This window comes from Lipophrys pholis (assembly GCF_963383615.2).
Source record: "Lipophrys pholis genome assembly, chromosome: 8".
Lineage (NCBI taxonomy): Eukaryota > Metazoa > Chordata > Actinopteri > Blenniiformes > Blenniidae > Lipophrys > Lipophrys pholis.
The window spans coordinates 11,879,151-11,900,267 of record NC_137630.1 but is presented as its reverse complement, the minus strand read 5'-3'; the positions used below and the strand labels follow the sequence as shown (position 1 = coordinate 11,900,267).

Below are 21,117 nucleotides of genomic sequence, written 5' to 3'. Positions count from 1 at the left end.
TATGAGAAACTATAATGGTTTTCCAAATCAAATTCAGTCCTGTATTTCAAACGCCTACCTATGAACCATGAAAGAGGAGAGCATGGCTATGACAGGGGATCTATACTTTGAATCGGCACTATTTAGAAAACTCTTGTTTCTCTTCAGATCGCATAAATCTTTCGCCTTTTACTAAAGATTTCCGTGGAGAGGAACAACAAGAGTATAATCCAATTTTTACCTCCCCACTTACTTGTGGGGTTCCTCTTAATGTGAAGAAAAACTACAAATGAAATGCAGGCAAGGTCACCTGAGCTTTTATCTTGAAATCAGTTCTGACAATAGTTCTGGGACAACTCAAGATTGGACTTTTTCTTTGATTCAAATGTATATGTAAGACTGAGGTCTCCCATTGAAGGATCAATTAAAAAGGTCAAACATCAAAAACACAGAAAAAAAGAGTTTGTGTTGACCTGAGGTGGAAATTTTAAAAGATTTTAAGAACAATCAACAAATGTTTGGACTAAGAAAATACATCAAGTTAGGGTTTTCAAATGACCGTAATACAGTGTATAAGTACAACCATTGCAATAATTGCAAACTAATGGTGCTCAACATTCACTAAAAACGTATGAAAAACTATAATGGTTTTCCAAATCAAATTCAGTCCTGTATATTTCAAACGCCTACCTATGAACCATGAAAGAGGAGAGCATGGCTATGAATGGGGATCTATACCTTGCATCAGCATTATTCAGGAAACTCTTGTTTCTCTTCAGATCGCATAAATCTTTCGCCTTTTACTAAAGATTTCCGTGGAGAGGAACAACAAGAGTATAATCCAATTTTTACCTCCCCACTTACTTGTGGGGTTCCTCTTAATGTGAAGAAAAACTACAAATGAAATGCGGGCAAGGTAACCTGAGCTTTTATCTAGAAATTTGTTCTGGGACAACTCAAGATTGGACTTTTTCTTTGATTCAAATGTATATGTAAGACTGAGGTCTCCCATTGAAGGATCAATTAATAAGATCAAACATCAAAAACACAGAAAAAAGAGCTTGTGTTGACCTGAGGTGGAAATTTTAAAAGATTTTAAGAACAATCAACAAATGTTTGGACTAAGAAAATACATCAAGTTAGGGTTTTCAAATGACCGTAATACAGTGTATAAGTACAACCATTGCAATAATTGCAAACTAATGGTGCTCAACATTCACTAAAAACGTATGAAAAACTATAATGGTTTTCCAAATCAAATTCAGTCCTGTATATTTCAAACGCCTACCTATGAACCATGAAAGAGGAGAGCATGGCTATGAATGGGGATCTATACCTTGCATCAGCATTATTCAGAAAACTCTTGTTTCTCTTCAGATCGCATAAATCTTTCGCCTTTTACTAAAGATTTCCGTGGAGAGGAACAACAAGAGTATAATCCAATTTTTGCCTCCCCACTTACTTGTGGGGTTCCTCTTAATGTGAAGAAAAACTACAAATGAAATGCGGGCAAGGTCACCTGAGCTTTTATCTTGAAATTAGTTCTGACAATTGTTGTGAGACAACCAACATGTTATTTGACTGAGTAAAAAGTATATGTATGACTAAGGTCTCCCATTGAAGGATAAATTAAAAAAATCAAACATCAAAAACACAGAAAAAACAAGTTGTGTTGACCAGAGGTGGAAATTTTCAAAGATTTTGAGAACAATCTCTCAACAAATGTTTGGACTAAGAAAATGCATCAAGTAAGGGGCGTGGCCACGAATTTTAATATTACCGTAATACAGTGTATAAGTACAACCATTGCAATAATTGCAAACTAATGGTGCTCAACATTCACTAAAAACGTATGAGAAACTATAATGGTTTTCCAAATCAAATTCAGTCCTGTATTTCAAACACCTACCTATGAACCATGAAAGAGGAGAGCATGGCTATGACAGGGGATCTATACTTTGCATCGGCACTATTCAGAAAACTCTTGTTTCTCTTCAGATCGCATAAATCTTTCGCCTTTTACTAAAGATTTCCGTGGAGAGGAACAACAAGAGTATAATCCAATTTTTACCTCCCCACTTACTTGTGGGGTTCCTCTTAATGTGAAGAAAAACTACAAATGAAATGCGGGCAAGGTAACCTGAGCTTTTATCTTGAAATTAGTTCTGGTACTACTCAAGATTGGACTTTTTCTTTGATTCAAATGTATATGTAAGACTGAGGTCTCCCATTGAAGGATCAATTAATAAGATCAAACATCAAAAACACAGAAAAAAGAGCTTGTGTTGACCTGAGGTGGAAATTTTAAAAGATTTTAAGAACAATCAACAAATGTTTGGACTAAGAAAATACATCAAGTTAGGGTTTTCAAATGACCGTAATACAGTGTATAAGTACAACCATTGCAATAATTGCAAACTAATGGTGCTCAACATTCACTAAAAACGTATGAAAAACTATAATGGTTTTCCAAATCAAATTCAGTCCTGTATATTTCAAACGCCTACCTATGAACCATGAAAGAGGAGAGCATGGCTATGAATGGGGATCTATACCTTGCATCAGCATTATTCAGAAAACTCTTGTTTCTCTTCAGATCGCATAAATCTTTCGCCTTTTACTAAAGATTTCCGTGGAGAGGAACAACAAGAGTATAATCCAATTTTTACCTCCCCACTTACTTGTGGGGTTCCTCTTAATGTGAAGAAAAACTACAAATGAAATGCGGGCAAGGTCCAGTCACCAGAGCCTTTACCTTGAAATTAGTTCTGACAATAGTTGTGAGACAACCAACATGTTATTTGACTGAGTAAAAAGTATATGTAAGACTGAGTTCTCCCATTGAAGGATCAATTAATAAGATCAAACATCAAAAACACAGAAAAAAGAGCTTGTGTTGACCTGAGGTGGAAATTTTAAAAGATTTTAAGAACAATCAACAAATGTTTGGACTAAGAAAATACATCAAGTTAGGGTTTTCAAATGACCGTAATACAGTGTATAAGTACAACCATTGCAATAATTGCAAACTAATGGTGCTCAACATTCACTAAAAACGTATGAAAAACTATAATGGTTTTCCAAATCAAATTCAGTCCTGTATATTTCAAACGCCTACCTATGAACCATGAAAGAGGAGAGCATGGCTATGAATGGGGATCTATACCTTGCATCAGCATTATTCAGAAAACTCTTGTTTCTCTTCAGATCGCATAAATCTTTCGCCTTTTACTAAAGATTTCCGTGGAGAGGAACAACAAGAGTATAATCCAATTTTTACCTCCCCACTTACTTGTGGGGTTCCTCTTAATGTGAAGAAAAACTACAAATGAAATGCGGGCAAGGTAACCTGAGCTTTTATCTTGAAATTAGTTCTGGTACAACTCAAGATTGGACTTTTTCTTTGATTCAAATGTATATGTAAGACTGAGGTCTCCCATTGAAGGATCAATTAATAAGATCAAACATCAAAAACACAGAAAAAAGAGCTTGTGTTGACCTGAGGTGGAAATTTTCAAAGATTTTGAGAACAAGCTCTCAACAAATGTTTGGACTAAGAAAATGCATCAAGTAAGGGGCGTGGCCACGAATTTTAATATTACCGTAATACAGTGTATAAGTACAACCATTGCAATAATTGCAAACTAATGGTGCTCAAAATTCACAAAAAACGTATGAGAAACTATAATGGTTTTCCAAATCAAATTCAGTCCTGTATATTTCAAACGCCTACCTATGAACCATGAAAGAGGAGAGCATGGCTATGAATGGGGATCTATACCTTGCATCAGCATTATTCAGAAAACTCTTGTTTCTCTTCAGATCGCATAAATCTTTCGCCTTTTACTAAAGATTTCCGTGGAGAGGAACAACAAGAGTATAATCCAATATCCAGTATAATCCTCCCCACTTACTTGTGGGGTTCCTCTTAATGTGAAGAATAACTACAAATGAAATGTGGGCAAGGTCACCTGAGCTTTTATCTTGAAATTAGTTCTGGTACAACTCAAGATTGGACTTTTTCTTTGATTCAAATGTATATGTAAGACTGAGGTCTCCCATTGAAGGATCAATTAATAAGATCAAACATCAAAAACACAGAAAAAAGAGCTTGTGTTGACCTGAGGTGGAAATTTTAAAAGATTTTAAGAACAATCTCTCAACAAATGTTTGGACTAAGAAAATACATCAAGTAAGGGGCGTGGCCACGAATTTTCAAATTACCGTAATACAGTGTATAAGTACAACCATTGCAATAATTGCAAACTAATGGTGCTCAACATTCACTAAAAACGTATGAAAAACTATAATGGTTTTCCAAATCAAATTCAGTCCTGTATATTTCAAACGCCTACCTATGAACCATGAAAGAGGAGAGCATGGCTATGAATGGGGATCTATACCTTGCATCAGCATTATTCAGAAAACTCTTGTTTCTCTTCAGATCGCATAAATCTTTCGCCTTTTACTAAAGATTTCCGTGGAGAGGAACAACAAGAGTATAATCCAATTTTTGCCTCCCCACTTACTTGTGGGGTTCCTCTTAATGTGAAGAAAAACTACAAATGAAATGCGGGCAAGGTCCAGTCACCAGAGCCTTTACCTTGAAATTAGTTCTGACAATAGTTGTGAGACAACCAACATGTTATTTGACTGAGTAAAAAGTATATGTAAGACTGAGTTCTCCCATTGAAGGATCAATTAATAAGATCAAACATCAAAAACACAGAAAAAAGAGCTTGTGTTGACCTGAGGTGGAAATTTTCAAAGATTTTGAGAACAATCTCTCAACAAATGTTTGGACTAAGAAAATGCATCAAGTAAGGGGCGTGGCCACGAATTTTAATATTACCGTAATACAGTGTATAAGTACAACCATTGCAATAATTGCAAACTAATGGTGCTCAAAATTCACAAAAAACGTATGAGAAACTATAATGGTTTTCCAAATCAAATTCAGTCCTGTATATTTCAAACGCCTACCTATGAACCATGAAAGAGGAGAGCATGGCTATGAATGGGGATCTATACCTTGCATCAGCATTATTCAGAAAACTCTTGTTTCTCTTCAGATCGCATAAATCTTTCGCCTTTTACTAAAGATTTCCGTGGAGAGGAACAACAAGAGTATAATCCAATTTTTACCTCCCCACTTACTTGTGGGGTTCCTCTTAATGTGAAGAAAAACTACAAATGAAATGCGGGCAAGGTAACCTGAGCTTTTATCTTGAAATTAGTTCTGGTACAACTCAAGATTGGACTTTTTCTTTGATTCAAATGTATATGTAAGACTGAGGTCTCCCATTGAAGGATCAATTAATAAGATCAAACATCAAAAACACAGAAAAAAGAGCTTGTGTTGACCTGAGGTGGAAATTTTAAAAGATTTTAAGAACAATCAACAAATGTTTGGACTAAGAAAATACATCAAGTTAGGGTTTTCAAATGACCGTAATACAGTGTATAAGTACAACCATTGCAATAATTGCAAACTAATGGTGCTCAACATTCACTAAAAACGTAACAGAAACTATAATGGTTTTCCAAATCAAATTCAGTCCTGTATTTCAAACTCCTACCTATGAACCATGAAAGAGGAGAGCATGGCTATGAATGGGGATCTATACTTTGCATCGGCACTGTTCAGAAAACTCTTGTTTCTCTTCAGATCGCATAAATCTCTCGCCTTTTACTAAAGATTTCCGTGGAGAGGAACAACAAGAGTATAATCCAATTTTTACCTCCCCACTTACTTGTGGGGTTCCTCTTAATGTGAAGAAAAACTACAAATGAAATGCGGGCAAGGTTCAGTCACCAGAGCCTTTATCTTGAAATTAGTTCTGACAATAGTTGTGAGACAACCAACATGTTATTTGACTGAGTAAAAAGTATATGTAAGACTGAGGTCTCCCATTGAAGGATAAATTAATAAGATCAAACATCAAAAACACAGAAAAAAGAGCTTGTGTTGACCTGAGGTGGAATTTTTAAAAGATTTTAAGAACAATCTCTCAACAAATGTTTGGACTAAGAAAATACATCAAGTTAGGGTTGTGGATACAAATTTTCAAATTACCGTAATACATTGTATAAGTACAACCATTGTAATATTTGCAAACTAATGGTGCTCAAATTTCACAAAAACGTATGAGAAACTATAATGGTTTTCCAACTCAAATTCAGTCCTGTATTTCAAACGCCTAACTATGAACCATGAAAGAGGAGAGATTGGCTGTGATAGGGGATCTATACTTTGAATTGGCACTATTCAGAAAACTCTTGTTTCTCTTCAGATCGCATAAATCTTTCGCCTTTTACTAAAGATTTCCATGGAGAGGAACAACAAGAGTATAATCCAATTTTTGCCTCCCCACTTACTAATGTGAAGAAAAACTACAAATGAAATGCGGGCAAGGTTCAGTCACCTGACCCTTTATCTTCAAATTAGTTGCGGGACAACCCAAGATGTGATTTGTCCTAGATTCAAAAGTATAATATGTATGACTGAGGTGTCCCATTGAAGAATAAATTAATAAGACCAAACATCAAAAACACTGAAAAAAGAGATTGTGTTGACCTGAGGTGGAACTTTGACACGGCACTATTCAGGAAACTCTTGTTTCCTGAATTTCCAGGTCATATATATATATAAATATATATATGTATATATACATAAAGTACAACCATTGCACCATTTGACTGGGTTCTCCAATTGAACAATACTTTAATAAGAAAGTCTGCTGAATATCAGAAGGAAAAAGTTATAAATGCAGAGGAATCTAATGGTTGCCTTCCGGAACTTCAAATGTTCTTCAAAATGCCAATACCACTCTAGGTTTTGATGCAACTGCCCAGTTGGAATGCACATACGTGTCCATTTTACAATGGTAAAAGATTGCTTCCCAGCTGCCATAGATGAACTGCCTGGGCTCATGTCTGATAACTACATCAAGCATATATTTGAAACTATAACCAATCTTGCCTCGACCCACTCCGATTTCTTTGATGGGGATTATAATGACACAATACAGAAGATCATTTCCAACATTTCAACACACTCTCATACATCATGCAGCAACATCATGCAGCAATACAGTTGGTGATTAAAGCATGGAACAAGGTAATAAACCACCTAAACTGACACTTGCACCCTCTTGATTGTATCGCACAAAGACTCACTCTGCTCATCCTTTAGGATGTGAGGAAGCAACGGGGAAACAGCTGTTTGGCAAAGATTGTATCGGTGGAAATATTGTGTTGGGATTTAATGCAATGCACTGTAAGGATGGCAAGGGCCCAAAGATTTCATTTTGTACTTGGAGAGAGAAAATTTGGCTTGCTGTCTTGATATTGGGGCAACCGCCTGCATGTGCTATTTCAGATATGTGGAACCCTACACCTACATAATTCAAAGATCCGAGACTATCTTCAGAAGGGTACAGCATGTGGTAGTCTGAGGTCAGCCATTCTAAAATATTTCAAGTTCAAATCCATGTATTGGGACTTGTTGGCAAATTTAATATGATACACCATATGTCTGTCTTTGTTAAAGAGCATCATATATAGTATTTCAGCATGAAGCTGAGTGGGAAAATTCTGGGAGGCATGATTATTGTAGTTGAACTACACCTTCCTCAGTAGAAATAAATGCGCTGGAGGCGCACTGTGCACCCATCCAAGATGGCGGCGACGCCATACGTCAGCTCCGATAGGCAGCGTCAGTCAAAGACGCGTCTCCGTACGTCGTCAAATGCGTCATCAACACACGCGCACCGTTCTACTCTATTCATCTACTGGACCGCTTCGTCTGGCCGCTGTTCGCTCCCTGGTAGCGGTACCACGTCCACCTCTTTCCGGGGAGCTGAAGCTCGTTTCTGTGAGTAGCTCGCCGCAGTTCGCTCGGTGCTGACGGGACGGGGCAGACGGAGTTCAGGTCAGGGAATAGCTGCTGCCCTGCTAACATGTGCTAGCTGAAGCCATCAGGCATCCTGGATCTTCCCAGTTAAGGTTTCAGGTTGATTCTTGTGCCTTCCTGCGAGGCAAGGCGCAAAGGTTGCTATCCTAGAAGCCCGCATATTTCCCGTGTCATTATTATTATTCTTGCGCCGTAGCTCGTCCCGCACAGTTGGGAGCGCGAACACAAACGTGCACATCTAAACGTGTGGAACATTAGGGAATAATGTGCTCCGACTTTTGTTCATGAATAGGCTAACAGTTTCCGAAAAAATCGAAATCGAAAAATATCCAATACAAAACGGAAGAGAGAGGCATCTCACGGAGGAGTTTGAAGGAGAGGACATCCTTTAATCTCCGTATGTTGCCACGAAGATCGAAATCAAAGAATGTAATATCGTTTGATCTCATGGAGCTCAAATGATATTAACTTCTCAGCTCTGTCTGTTGCCACCGAGACAGAGATCAATGGATGTCGGCAACAAGAGTCAGCCACACCAAATTTGTTCTAGAATTTTCTAGTTGTGTGATTGCTGAAAGGTATTCACACATTAGTGATCTAAATTATTATTATTGTGACTTCTTTGCCACCGAGCTATATCTCCTGCAATCTTTAACAGGTTTGAACCGCTGGAATATCAAAACATGCAGCTTGGTTATGAGACGACTGCTATGCTGTGTGCTTTTTATGTTTTTAACCGTTTCCGAATAAATAATGGGGAAGGCACCTCATGTCGATCAAAGCAGGAGAAAATCTTAGCGTCTCCAAGGCAACAGGCACCGATCTGCTATAATCTCAGCACTGGAGGTGCTATGGAGACACAGCAGTCAAAGGAGATCAGCTTTAAGGACCCTCCATGCTCTCCGCATTGTGTGTCTGCAGACCATGCGCAGGTCGCAGGTGCGCACATAATTGCATCCATACTACACTCTGGGCTCACTTCCATGTGTGTTCCGTAACGTAATGTAACGAACCCGAACATATCTCCACTTCTGCCCTTTGTTCTCCACCTTTCCTAAAGTAGTTTATGTTTCTCTTCTCGAATTCTAAGCCGTCCGGCTATCTTTATTTGCTTTTAAATTGTGATTGCTCAGACGGGGAGACGGACGATCTCCTCACACAAGCGGCCAGTAGACTCTGACAAAGGTCGCGCGGTCACAAGAGCGGTCGGAGCAGACCCTAGCGCACAAGGGCGGATGACGAATTTGACGTTACGCGTACTCTGCGCACACGAAAAGCATGGAGGGGCCTTTATTCAACCTTCACATTTGCATTTTCTTCTGGAAATGCAAACCTCTCGTACACTATTGCTCTCCTAAAGTGATCACATTGCACATTTTGTGTTGAACCACATCAGTTCCACTTCCTTATATTTATTTGCTTTGCAGTACTGCAACAATGCCTCGCAACAATAAAAGGTCTCAAGCTCAGAGACGTCGCTTCTCGAAGCAGATTGCATCCCACAGTGGAAGTCCTGACTCGGCAGAAGGTACTCGTAATCACTGTGAGAATGTGTCCGATGTCTGTGCTGTGCAGTGATGTTGTTGCGATTTGGAAGATTTACGGTCACATGCATGTTTTTGGACTGTGGGAGGAAACCCGAGTACCTGGAGGTAACCCACGCAGAATGGCCCACGCACGCACGCACACACACACACACACCACTTTCTCCGCCCACTGGCACCAGCCACTTAAAAAAATAAAAATAAAAAAGACTTACAGTGGTCTTATGCACAATTTCAAATACATGGACAAGATTACAGCTATTCCAAGGCTACCTGTATTGTACATTCACAACTTTGTATTGCGCATGGCACATTTTATGTGCAAATGAATTTTTAATTTTTTTTTAATTGGGTGTGTTATTTCTTATTATTCCATTGGGCAAAAGATTTGGCTATTTTTCCATTTTTTTCTTTTTTGCTTGTTTTTGAGTAAATGTATCTTTAGACCATGGGAAGACGAGCAAAACTGAGTTTTGATTCTACTGTGTGTCTTGCATTTGCAGTTGAAATTGACAATAAAACTCACTTTGACAAGAGGTGTTGTACAGTCTTATGGCTATAGGAAAGAAAGCTCTCTTGTGACTCTGGAGAGCTCTTTTGTGGTATGAATCCTTTGCTGATGGTCCTCCAGACCAGAGGCCTGTACTACGATGCTGGATTTTTTTCTTATCAAGATAACTTCAAGGATTAACCCTGGGTTTTCCGCACTACGAATCTCACTAGCTTCACACCGGGATAAATCACCCCGGCAACTTCAGCGTGAGCTCCACCTCCTGACCAATCAGATCTCTTACAGAATGACCTGCCATTCTTAAATGATGGTGATTGGTCCACGGGTTCAGCGCTGAGCTGCAGTGGAGAGGAGATGAGAAATGAATTTATAGCGATCTTTTGATATAATAGAATAAGTCCTCGTCACTGAGGATTTGAAGGATATTTTTTGTTCTTGACTTGACTCGAAGTCTGTTTGGCGCCACAAGGGTTGAACCGTAATCATGAAGTTAATGATCACACCTGACAGAAACATGAATTTATGGAACGCTGGTGTCGTCACGGTGATGAATTAATATTCCAACACAAAACACTCACTCAAGAGAAAATTTGCCTCAGAACAACGGGATGGAAAATAAAAACTAACGTTTCTGCTGGAATAAAGTGAAACTGAGTGATCAGCGAGCCGTGCTGTCAGTTTATATCGCAGCAGCAGAGTTGCTTTAAGCTGCTGGATGTGTTTTAATTCTTCATATTCTCAGAGAATAACTGCTCCTTCAGTAATCTCTAAACTGCGCTGCAGGGATCCTGCGTGTGTGTGATTGGTCAGATGTTGCAAACTCCGCCCCTTTCATGTGAACGTGCACATGTAGATGTTGATCACGGTTCGTAGTACAGGCCTCAAGACATCATGGAGGTGAGAATCATTGTTCAGGATGGACCTCAATTTAGACCAGATCCTCGTCTCTGACACCTTCTGTACAGAGTTCATCTCCATCCCCACCAAATCACCAGCCTTTCTGATGAGTTTGTTGAGCCTGTTGCTGTCGGCTAACTTTCTCTTGTGGGTGTCTTTTTTGTGTTGGAATATCAATTCATCACAGCAACAGAACAAGAAGTTCTGCATTCCATAAGTACATGTTTTCTGAAGTTCTGTCAGGTGTGATCATTCACTTCATTAATACAGATCAACCCTCGTGGAGGAAAAAAGACTTAAAGCTTCAGTGACAAGGATTTATTTTATTATTTCAAGAAGATCACTCTAAATTAATTTCTCCTCTCAGCTGCAGCTCAGCACTGAACCCATGGACCAATCACCATCATTTAAGAATGGGCAGGTCATTTTCCAAGAGATCTGATTAGTCAGGAAGTGTAGCTCTGACTGCTTATCGAAAACATTGTCTGCTCGGAAGCAGGTTAGACATTCAGCGCAAGTTACTGGGGTGATTTATCTCGGTGAGAAGTGAACGAGCGACATAGTACGGTAAACCCAGGGTTAATCCTTGAAGTTATCTTGATAAGCGAAAATCCAGCATCGTAGTACAGGCCTCTGGTGTATCCTGCCTTCACCCTTGGTAAACTGGCATTAGCTCCAGCACCCCAAGATCCTCACAAGGATTCAGTGGAGTCAAAGATGGATTAATGGTTGGAGGCAAAATAAATACTGACCTGCAGTTCTCCCTGTGTCCAGTAGGTGTCGGTATGAATCTGAATGTCGTTTGTGATCCTCCAAAAAAGCAGCAGTTTTGGAGGCCATCTGGAGATTGTTGGGCTCTCAGCTGTGTTGTGTCTCACAGAGGAAATATTTCACCTCCTGCAGCAACAATGAGTTCAGTTCAGGCTTTGAGAGAGTTTATCAACGAGCGACTATCTGCTGCTGCTGGAGAAATATTCACCGTGTTTGAACAAACTATCGTCCAGTACGAGGAGGAGATTGTTCGTCAGCACAAACTGCTGGAAAAACAATGGCAACCTCAAATCAAGTTAAACGGAACAGGTAGGTCCTCCAACACTTGCGCACAGGTCAACGCAGCATCATCACTGTCATCTGTGATATAATGAGGATTCGTTCTGGGTTGTCCACGGTGTGTCTTGTCACCTCAGAGTGCCTTGTCTATCTGATCTCAAGCAGCATTTTTAGACAAGGTGCATCAAGTTTATCAAGCACACAGTGGTGGTGAGAAAAAGTTGTAGAGTGGATTACATGGGCTTAAAAAATATTTTTGTACATGGCTTGTTCTGTGTGGCATTGCACAACCATTAATTATACCTGATGCTGGCTAAGTATACAGTCGGCACTGTAGCCCCCCGCGTGGCCATGGCCTCTCTGCTTCTATAATCAGTTCAGTTGGTTGAAGCATGCACATGACTGGACACATGCCTCTGTAGCCCCCTTGTCTGTAAGTGCTGCTTTCCAGTTGTTGAAACGAGTTAAGGTCAAAATGAGAGAAAGAGCACTTGTGCCTCTTCCAGCAGATTTTTCAGCTACTGTCGTGAATATGATCTATATTCAGTTTGTGTGTAATCAGTGACTTTGTCTTGTTTCCCTCCAGAGAGTCCAGAGCAACACATTCATAACCAGAAGACAAGCTTCAGTCTGGAGCAGGAGGAACATGAAGCTCCACACATTAAAGAGGAGGAGGATATTGTTGAAGTGACTGTTGCTGATGGTGAAAGTGACGATTCCCACGACTCCGTGAGAGACTTGACCACCCAGCGACTATCTGCTGCTGCTGGAGAAATAGTCACCATGTTTGAACAAACTGTCGTCCAGTACGAGGAGGAGATTGATCGTCAGCGAAGATTGCTGGAAATCATTCGGAAACCTCAAATCGAGTTGCACAGAACAGGTATGGAAACGTTAGAATGAACACATGAATGTGACTCGTGGAGGACCTCTATCGTTCCGGCTGTGTTTGGTTTACCCACCGCAGACAGAAGCAGGATTTCTGTCTGTCATGTTTTTAGTTTCTCTAATCACCTTTATTCATTAGACTGGAAACTCCAAATACACTCGCTCTTCTTCTTCACTTTAGATTTCAACCCAACCAACACAGTTGGTGAGTGTGGCGAGTTGCCCTTGTTAGTGAAAAATCAAACACTGTACTTTTTAAACTATGTAAAGCGTCTTTGAGTATATTATAAAAAGCGCTATTTAAGTTTACTGTATTATTATTACTATTAAGGTCACTGAGGAGTGTCAACGTGTCCCAGGAACTGCTGCTCTCCTACAGATAGAGAGCGTCCTCTCCTACAACATCCTGGTGTGGTATAGAAGCAGCTCACAGGCTGACAAGAAAGCTCTGGGAACAGTCAGGAAATCAGCTCAGAGCATCATAGGGGCACAGATGTCCTCTCTGTCAGACATCTACAACACCAGATGTCTGTGCAAGGCACACACCTCTGAAGGTTCACGCCGGGGACATAACCTGTTCTCGCTATTACAAGTTATTTCCCACATGGACTGTCTAGTAAAGTTGTGGACATTGATGGTTTTTGAAGAGACATTTCCTGAGAACATTTAAAAGCAGGACGTCTCATCATCACTTCATCTCAGGGAGCATGATAATCAGTTAACAGAATGTTGTGGAAATATGAGAGAAGATAAGTGAAGATATAACACATAGAAAACATTTATACAAAAAAGTAATCGTTAATCCACCAACTGTTCAGCAGCTGAAGTTGCACATCAAGCAATGATGTTATTTTTTAACTTTGAATGAAAGTTTTCACTGCTTGAGAGTTAGTTTTATTTTTTAAGCTGGAACTGTAGAAGTAATGTAACTAATCTTTTATTTTGTCCTTTTTTATCTCTCCAGAGCTCCAACAGCACCATGACTGTAGGGAGGAGCAGCTTTGTGATCAGGAAACCAACTACTGTCTAGAACAGGAAGAACCGGAACCTCCTCTGATCAAAGAAGAACCAGAAGAACCAGAACCTCCCCAGATCAAAGAGGAACCAGAAGAACCAGAACCTCCCCAGATTGAGGAGTACCAGGAACTCGGTACCAGCCAGGAGGGAGAGCACCTTATAATGATGTTTGAAAGTGATTCCTTTGGGGTTCCTTCTATTGAGGAGCAAAGTTCCCTGAGTGAACCAGAAGAAGTACCGGACACTGAGCAGTTCCTCCCTCATTTAGGAACTCTCACTGATGACTTGAGTTGTGTAATCTGTGGTAAAAGTTACATCCAACAGAATGATTTGATAAGTCACATGAGAACTCATGCGGGTGAGAAGCCGTATTCTTGTGAAACATGTGAGAAACGTTTCACTCAAAGGCGTCATTTGTTGCACCACATGAGGACTCACACAGGTGAGAGGCCGTATTCTTGTGAAACTTGTGGGAAAAGTTTCAGTCAACGCACAACTTTATTGCGCCACATGCGAACTCACACAGGTGAGAAGCCATATTCTTGTGAAACTTGTGGAAAAAGTTTTAGTCGACAGAGTAATTTATTGGTCCACATGAGAACTCACACAGGTGAGAAGCCGTATTCTTGTGAAACGTGTGGGAAAAGTTTCAGTCAACAGCATCATTTGTTTTTCCACATGAGAACTCACACAGGTGAGAAGCCGTATTCTTGTGAAATATGCGAGAAAAGTTTCAGTCGACGCAGAACTTTATTGCTCCACATGAGAACCCACACAGGTGAGAAACCGTGTTCTTGTGAAACATGTGGGAAGAGTTTCAGTCGACGGAGTCATTTGTTGGACCACATGAGAACTCACACAGGTGAGAAACCATATCCTTGTGAAACATGTGGGAAAAGTTTCAGTCGACGCGGAGCTTTATTGCTCCACATGAAAACTCACAGTTGAGAAGCCGTATTCTTTTGGAACGTCAGAAAAGATCTATTCGGAGTTTATGGCTGCGCAACATGAAAACTCATAGATGACAGATGAAGTCATGAAAGTCTGGGAGATCTTATTTAGGATGGCCAGCTTCATCACAAGGTATCACCCAGTTTAAAGGAAATGTTAATTCACTGTTTCAGACTGCACTTTAGGAAAGTTTTATGTTTCTGGTTTGTCACAAAAATCGGACGATTTAAAGAAATTTGGTTTCCATTTGTGTTGAACTACACAAAGAAAGAGTAATGGTTGCATAATGAATCTTGGAGAAGAAAATGTTATTTGTGTTTCTACCACTGCAGATTTCTTTTGTGTTTTCATAAGTGTTGTGTTAAAAAGCTTGTACGAGCAGATGTGAACTTTAAATAATTGGAGGTAAAATGTTTATGAATCCAATGGGTTTCAAATGAGAATAAAGAGACTTGAGCTGAATTTTTCAATTGAATGAAATGGTTTCGATTTTATTGTGAATACACGTTCACTTTGTTGAGTTTGTGTTTCCTCCAAGCACCAACATGCCACATTTTGTCCCTTCAGGATAAAGCCCGTGCAGTCGGGCATTCCAGCTTCCAGTTGTCGATATTGCCTCCTCTTCCTCCACGCAGAGTGGCAGCATTATTGTGTGGCAGCATTATTGTGTGGCAGCCTTGCTAACCATGTACAAACTTAGGTCCAAGTTCCTTGAGACTGGTGAAGTCAAAGAGGGACCAAGAAGACAGTCTGTCGTAGAAAGTTACAACTGACTGCATACTTTGTGCCACATGAGAAGGCAGAAGTTCACCAGACAGTCATTTGCATGAAAACTCACAAAGAGATGAAGTCATGAAAGCCTCCATGAGAGATCTCATTCAGGAAGTCCAGCTTGGGTCCAAAATCACAAGGTATCATCCAGGTTAAAGTAAACGCTACTGATTTGATCACTGTTGAGACTGAAAGATCTTTTGCTTCCGGTTTGTTGCAAAAAATTCACTTAACATGACATCATATAACACATTACATTTCATCCATTTTTCAAATCCAAGCTATTCTCCCTCTAATTTGGCCAAAATCACCATTAATGTAGTTTCATCCATACTGGTCAAAGTTAAATTTGTTAAATGTGCCCTAAACGGGTAAACCAATTTTAATGAGAAAGACAGGGACATGTAAAATATTGCCAAATCATTAATGATATTGTAAATAAAGCTTTAATTTCTATATAACGAGTCACTAATCGGTGGGCTGCTGTCTGGGTCTGGACCCAGATCCTTTCCCATGCGTACCTGGACGCTGCAAAGATTGATCCTTCGTCTTGTTCTCCTCAGCCTGCAGAATGCAGCCTCCCAGAATTAGCACGGAGGTGCCAGCAGCTTCCCCGGCCTGGACAACAACAACCAAACTACGTCTTCAAAGGCATTAAGGAAGTGGTAACAAACAACTGGGCATTACATGAGATGATTAGTTAAACATGATGCTATGCACAGAACTGTTTAACTTTTATGAAGATGTGCTGATTCTATTACAGTGATTGAGTTCTATTGATGATGACATCAGGAGTAGTTTTCAACCTGTAAACCAACATTAGCTCTTCCACACACAGACACAGGGTCTGCATGTTCATCTTTGCTTTACTACCTTGTTAACTAACAATCCTACACATCACTTCAAAGTCAACATCACACAGTAACAGAACACCATCTGACGACTCCAGACGCTTTACAAGACAAATCGCATTCACATAAACTCATTCTAGAAGTGGGCCTTTAACAGAGACACAGAGGAAGCAGACACTAAGGACTAGCGTCCGTGTTCTATTGTTCTTCCAGCACATGGTTGAGACCGAGGACAGCCTTCCTGCGCTCTGATAACCACCATTCTGAATGTAGTTTATTGTGATCCGCCATCTTGTTTTGTTGTTCCGTCCCAGGTCACACACCACACTCTCCCTCCACCTTTCTCTCTCTACACAGGCACACACACACCGAGCTGCATATAGGTAGTTAGAATCGGTTTTATTTGTCTTCACTGTAAATAAATATAATTTTTGGACTCATGCTTGCAGCTTTATTAATGTGCGCTAAGATGAATGGAATGTCGACCTCTTCTGTGTCAAGAACTCCAAAATCCTTCAAGCTTTATTGTTAATTCTGGTAATTGTAATTGTAACTGTTTAGTGCAGGGGTGTCAAACTCAGATCCTCGTGGGCCACAGCCCTGCACGTTTTCAATGTCTCCCTCCCCTGAATGTCCTGATGGTTCATCACCACATTCAGCACAAAGCCAGATAACGAGCTGCTCATTGCAATCAGCTGTGTTGAAGCTGGGAGACATGCAAAACGTGCAGGGCTGCGGCCCTCGAGGCCTGGAGTTCGACACGTGTGGTTTAGTATATCTTATGAGACTGATATAACTGAATTGGCAATCATTTCCTGTTAAACAGGTGGCGCTCCCGAGGTATCTGATATAGATCAGATTTCAGTTTCAATAAAATAATGAATAACTCTCTTTTATAATTATTAATCATTATTGATAGCCAAACTGCCAAACCCCAACCTAAATTTTACCCAGTGCCCAAATTCACAACATAAATGGTACCATGTGATCCTTATTAGGTAAGAAATCCCTACAATAACATACTTTTGAATTTAAGACAAATCGCGTCCTGGTTGTCTTACACAACTTGTCCAGAAAAAGCTACATGTGACAGCATCTTTTCTGCTTTTAGTTTATTTTGCTGCATGCCACAAGCTAGTGGGGAGTCAAAAATTGGATTATACTCTTGTTGTTCCTCTCCATGGAAAGCTTTAGTAAAAAGCGAAAGATTTATATGCGTTTTCTGAGGAGTACAGATTCAAAGTATCTCCTGTTTCAGTATTACAACGGATAAAAAGTGTTTGGATAAACACCAAAACATCTTGCGTGAACGTTTAAGTCAAATGTTCCAAATGGATGACATTTTGATTAATGTAATCAGTGTCGAAACATGCTTCAGGCACAAAAAGTTTGGGATATTCGACTTTCAAATATACGCTTCATTAACGTACATTGAAAATATCCTCCTCCCCTAATCTCATTTAGACACTTAAATCACTATGTTTGCACTGTTTTTTTCTTTCTCGTCTTTTTGTACTTTTAACTTGTTTATTCTACTGTGTTGCTCCAACGTCATCAAAACAAATTCCTTATATTGTCTGTTTACAATAAACCCAATTCTGATTCTGAATGAAATTTCAGGGTGAATACTTTCGAGGTGGACGAGGAACCAGCGGGCCTAAATGCTGCTAAATGCTCCGATAAAAGTCCATTCACATTGAGCAGAAATGATGGCCGCCAACGATGTTGGAGACGTCAATGAGAGCACCACTCATCAGCCATTGTGATTCATTCATACTGAATAAAAAACACTGGACAACAAATCCCATTGGATACTTTATCTTCCATTTCTTCACATTTCACATCTTCTCATATAGGATTTTTACAATCACATTTTCCCAAGCACACAAAAAACAACTGTTGAACCAGGGAAATGTTTGACATCCTCCGAGTTGTTTAACAAAAGAAAACTTATTTAAATCTTTTGTGACCAACCAAAAATTCAAAAAAAGCACAGTCCCAACAGTGTTCATATCAGTAACGTTTCCTTTAAACTGGATGGTGCATTTTGATTCTGGGCTCAAAATAGACTTCCTGAATGAGATCTCTCATGACTTCATCTCCTTGTGAGTTTTCATGTGGCGCAGTAAATGACTCTGTCGACTGAAACTTTTCCTACATGTTTTACAAGAATACGGCTTCTCACCTGTGTGAGTTCTTATGTGGTCCATCAAATGATGCTGTTGACTGAAACTTTTCCCACATATTTGACAAGAATATGGCTTCTCACCAGTGTGAGTTTTCGTGTGGCGCAAGAAATTACTCTGTTTACAAAAACTTTTCCCACATGTTCCACAGGAATATGGCTTCTCGCCTGTGTGAGTTCGCATGTGGGCCAACAAATTACCCTGTTGGGTATATCTTTTCCCACATATCTCACACGAATATGGCTTCTCACCTGTGTGAGTTTTCATGTGCCGTAAGAAATTACTCTGTTTACTGAAAGTTTTCCCACATGTTCCACAAGAATACGGCTTCTCACCTGTGTGAGTTCTCATGTGGATTTTCAAATCATTCGGTCGGTTGTAACTTTTATGACAAACTTCACAAATTATTGTCTTCATATCAGTGAGAGTTCTTAAGTTGAGACAAAATGTAGGTTTTTTATCCACAGTTTTACCACATTCAGCCTGTTTCTCTGACACAGGAAAGTTCTCCCCACGGTCACTATGAAATATGCAGATTCTTTTCAGCTCTGCATTTATAGCTGATTCTGAGTCCATGTGTTTTTTCACATCGTGGACTTCGGAGTCACGAGAGAAGTACTGCTCCGGCACTTCTTCTGGTTCACTCAGGTAAATCTGCTCTTCAATAGAAGGTAAACCCTCAAACTTCATTATAAGCTGCTCTCCGTCCTGGCCGGTACTGAGTTCCTCATGCTCCTCAATCTGTGAAGGTTCTGGTTCCTCCTCTTCCTCTTTAAAATGTAAAAGTCCTTCTTCTTGTTCCTCTTTGATCTGGGGAGGTTCTGCTTCTTCCTGCCCTAGACAGTAGTTGGTTTCCTGATCACAGAGCTGCTCCCCCCTACTGTCATGGTGCTCTTGGAGCTCTGGAGGGATACAAAATACAAGATAAAAGGTTAGTTACATTACTTTACAGTTGCAGCTTGAAAAAAACTGACTCAAGTAGTGAAACTGAAAATTTTCATTCAAAGTGCCAAAATGACATAGTCATTACATTATTGCTTGATGTGCACCTTCAGCTGATAAACAGTTGGTGGATTAACAATTGTTGGGATCTCACAAGACCAGAGAAAGGTTGGTTCATTTCTAAGGAAACACAATCTTCATTTGTCATGACGTGGAGCCTTGATTCAGGAATTTCCCTGAACATCTCACTGCAGGGGGTCCCCCATGCTCGGCCAGTCACGGATTGGTTAGGGCAAAAGTACCTCAGCCTGATCAAGGCAAAACAAAATGTATTGTATTGTTATGGAAATCAAATGATCAACAAAGGAATGGAAAAGGCAAATGTTGTCAACCACTGTTGTTGTTGTCAACACTGACCTGTCCACTAGAAAACAATAACGCTTATTAGAAGATGTTTGAGATAAGGATTTAAGCAGATCCAGCTGATGAAGAAAATGCTTGAATTGTTTTGTTGTTGTTTGTTTTAAACCTCTCTCCTCCCTCACAGACCTGTAAAACAGCTCCACCAGGCTGGGAAACAACTTCATCCATCAGCCAGGAAGCCTGGCTGTAACTGCATCTCGTCAGCAGAACATTCTTACTTTTTCTACATTAGGACATTTTAGTTCCTACCCCAAATCCTGTACGACACAAAGAGGAACAATGATGTCGGCCGTTGTTTGCGTGGGGGACTTATTTAATAGGTACATGGGCGAAATATATGTTAAGTTTCTACAAGTATCTATAAGTTTCAAGCGTGTTTCACTAGGCTTAAGACCAATACCAGACAAGACTTACTTCCTATGTCTGTGTAATGCCGCCGATAAGTTCTCACGTTCAGCACACTTAAAGGGGACAATTGTGCTGTCGTCATTCATTACAACGAAGCAGGTACACTGTATTCCACATTTTTCGGGTGAGTTCTTTCTTGTTTGGTGATGTCTTCTTATTCCGATTCTATTGGGTGAAATATCTGGCCTATATTTTCCTATTTTCGGCTCTTGAATAAATATATGTTTACATCGTAGGAGGTACAAACGTGCTGGAATGTAGATTCTACTGTGTCTTACATGAGCAGCAGGAATTCACAATAAATCTCCCTTTGACTTTGACAACGATGAAGATTCATGTGTTCATTCAGACTTTTCCATACCTGTTCTGTGTAACTTGATTTGAGGATTCCAGCGGATTTCCAACAATCTTCTCTGACGAACAATCTCCTCCTCGTACTGGACGATAGTTTGTTCAAACACGGTGAATATTTCTCCAGCAGCAGCAGATAGTCGCTCGTTGATAAACTCTCTCAAAGCCTGAACTGAACTCATTGTTGCTGCAGGAGGTGAAATATTTCCTCTGTGAGACACAACACAGCCCCCAGACCTGCTTCTTCTTCTTCTTCTTCTTCTTCTTCTTCTACAACAAACAAGGTTGAGCTTAAACACTGACACCTACTGGACAAACACATGTAGTGGAATCTTGTCAGAGTCACGGATGAGAATAGAATAGAATAGAATAGAGTAGAATAGAATAGAATAGAATAAAACTTATTTATATAGCCCTTTCATAGACGTGTGTC

The 21,117-nt window shown here is 39.9% G+C and overlaps 2 protein-coding genes across 5 annotated transcripts; one reads left to right on the top strand and one right to left on the bottom strand.

Annotated features, from left to right (window-relative positions):
* Positions 1 to 7,721: 7,721 nt before the first annotated feature.
* LOC308113210 (uncharacterized protein) lies at positions 7,722 to 15,225 on the top strand. 4 transcript variants are annotated; one of them, XM_080469268.1, is made up of 5 exons: positions 7,722 to 7,855; positions 9,322 to 9,422; positions 11,750 to 11,926; positions 12,483 to 12,779; positions 13,749 to 15,225. In XM_080469268.1, the coding sequence occupies exons 2-5, from the start codon at positions 9,332 to 9,334 to the stop codon at positions 14,747 to 14,749; spliced, it is 1,566 nt and encodes a 521-aa protein (XP_080325394.1). In that variant the 5' UTR covers positions 7,722 to 7,855; positions 9,322 to 9,331; the 3' UTR covers positions 14,750 to 15,225. The 4 variants fall into 4 exon arrangements, 3 of the variants coding, with proteins under 3 accessions (XP_080325394.1, XP_080325395.1, XP_080325393.1); XM_080469269.1 differs by lacking the exon at positions 11,750 to 11,926; XR_013935537.1 differs by lacking the exons at positions 9,322 to 9,422; positions 11,750 to 11,926.
* A 2,952-nt stretch (positions 15,226 to 18,177) lies between these two features.
* Positions 18,178 to 20,947, bottom strand: LOC308113893 (uncharacterized protein). Its single transcript, XM_080470435.1, has 2 exons — positions 20,695 to 20,947; positions 18,178 to 19,462 (listed from the first exon to the last, which is right to left on the bottom strand). The coding sequence occupies exons 1-2, from the start codon at positions 20,864 to 20,866 to the stop codon at positions 18,462 to 18,464; spliced, it is 1,173 nt and encodes a 390-aa protein (XP_080326561.1). The 5' UTR covers positions 20,867 to 20,947; the 3' UTR covers positions 18,178 to 18,461.
* Between the last annotated feature and the right edge of the window lie 170 nt (positions 20,948 to 21,117).

Bases quoted from the DNA above. Each gene is read 5' to 3' on its own strand.
- LOC308113210 (XM_080469267.1), top strand. From the start codon at position 11,632: ATGAATCTGAATGTCGTTTGTGATCCTCCAAAAAAGCAGCAGTTTTGG. The intron at 11,927-12,482 runs GTAGGTCCTCCA...GTTTCCCTCCAG, and splicing joins AATCAAGTTAAACGGAACAG to AGAGTCCAGAGCAACACATT. The intron at 12,780-13,748 runs GTATGGAAACGT...TTATCTCTCCAG, and splicing joins AATCGAGTTGCACAGAACAG to AGCTCCAACAGCACCATGAC.
- LOC308113893 (XM_080470435.1), bottom strand. From the start codon at position 20,866: ATGAGTTCAGTTCAGGCTTTGAGAGAGTTTATCAACGAGCGACTATCT. The intron at 19,463-20,694 runs GTATGGAAAAGT...GTATCCCTCCAG, and splicing joins AATCAAGTTACACAGAACAG to AGCTCCAAGAGCACCATGAC.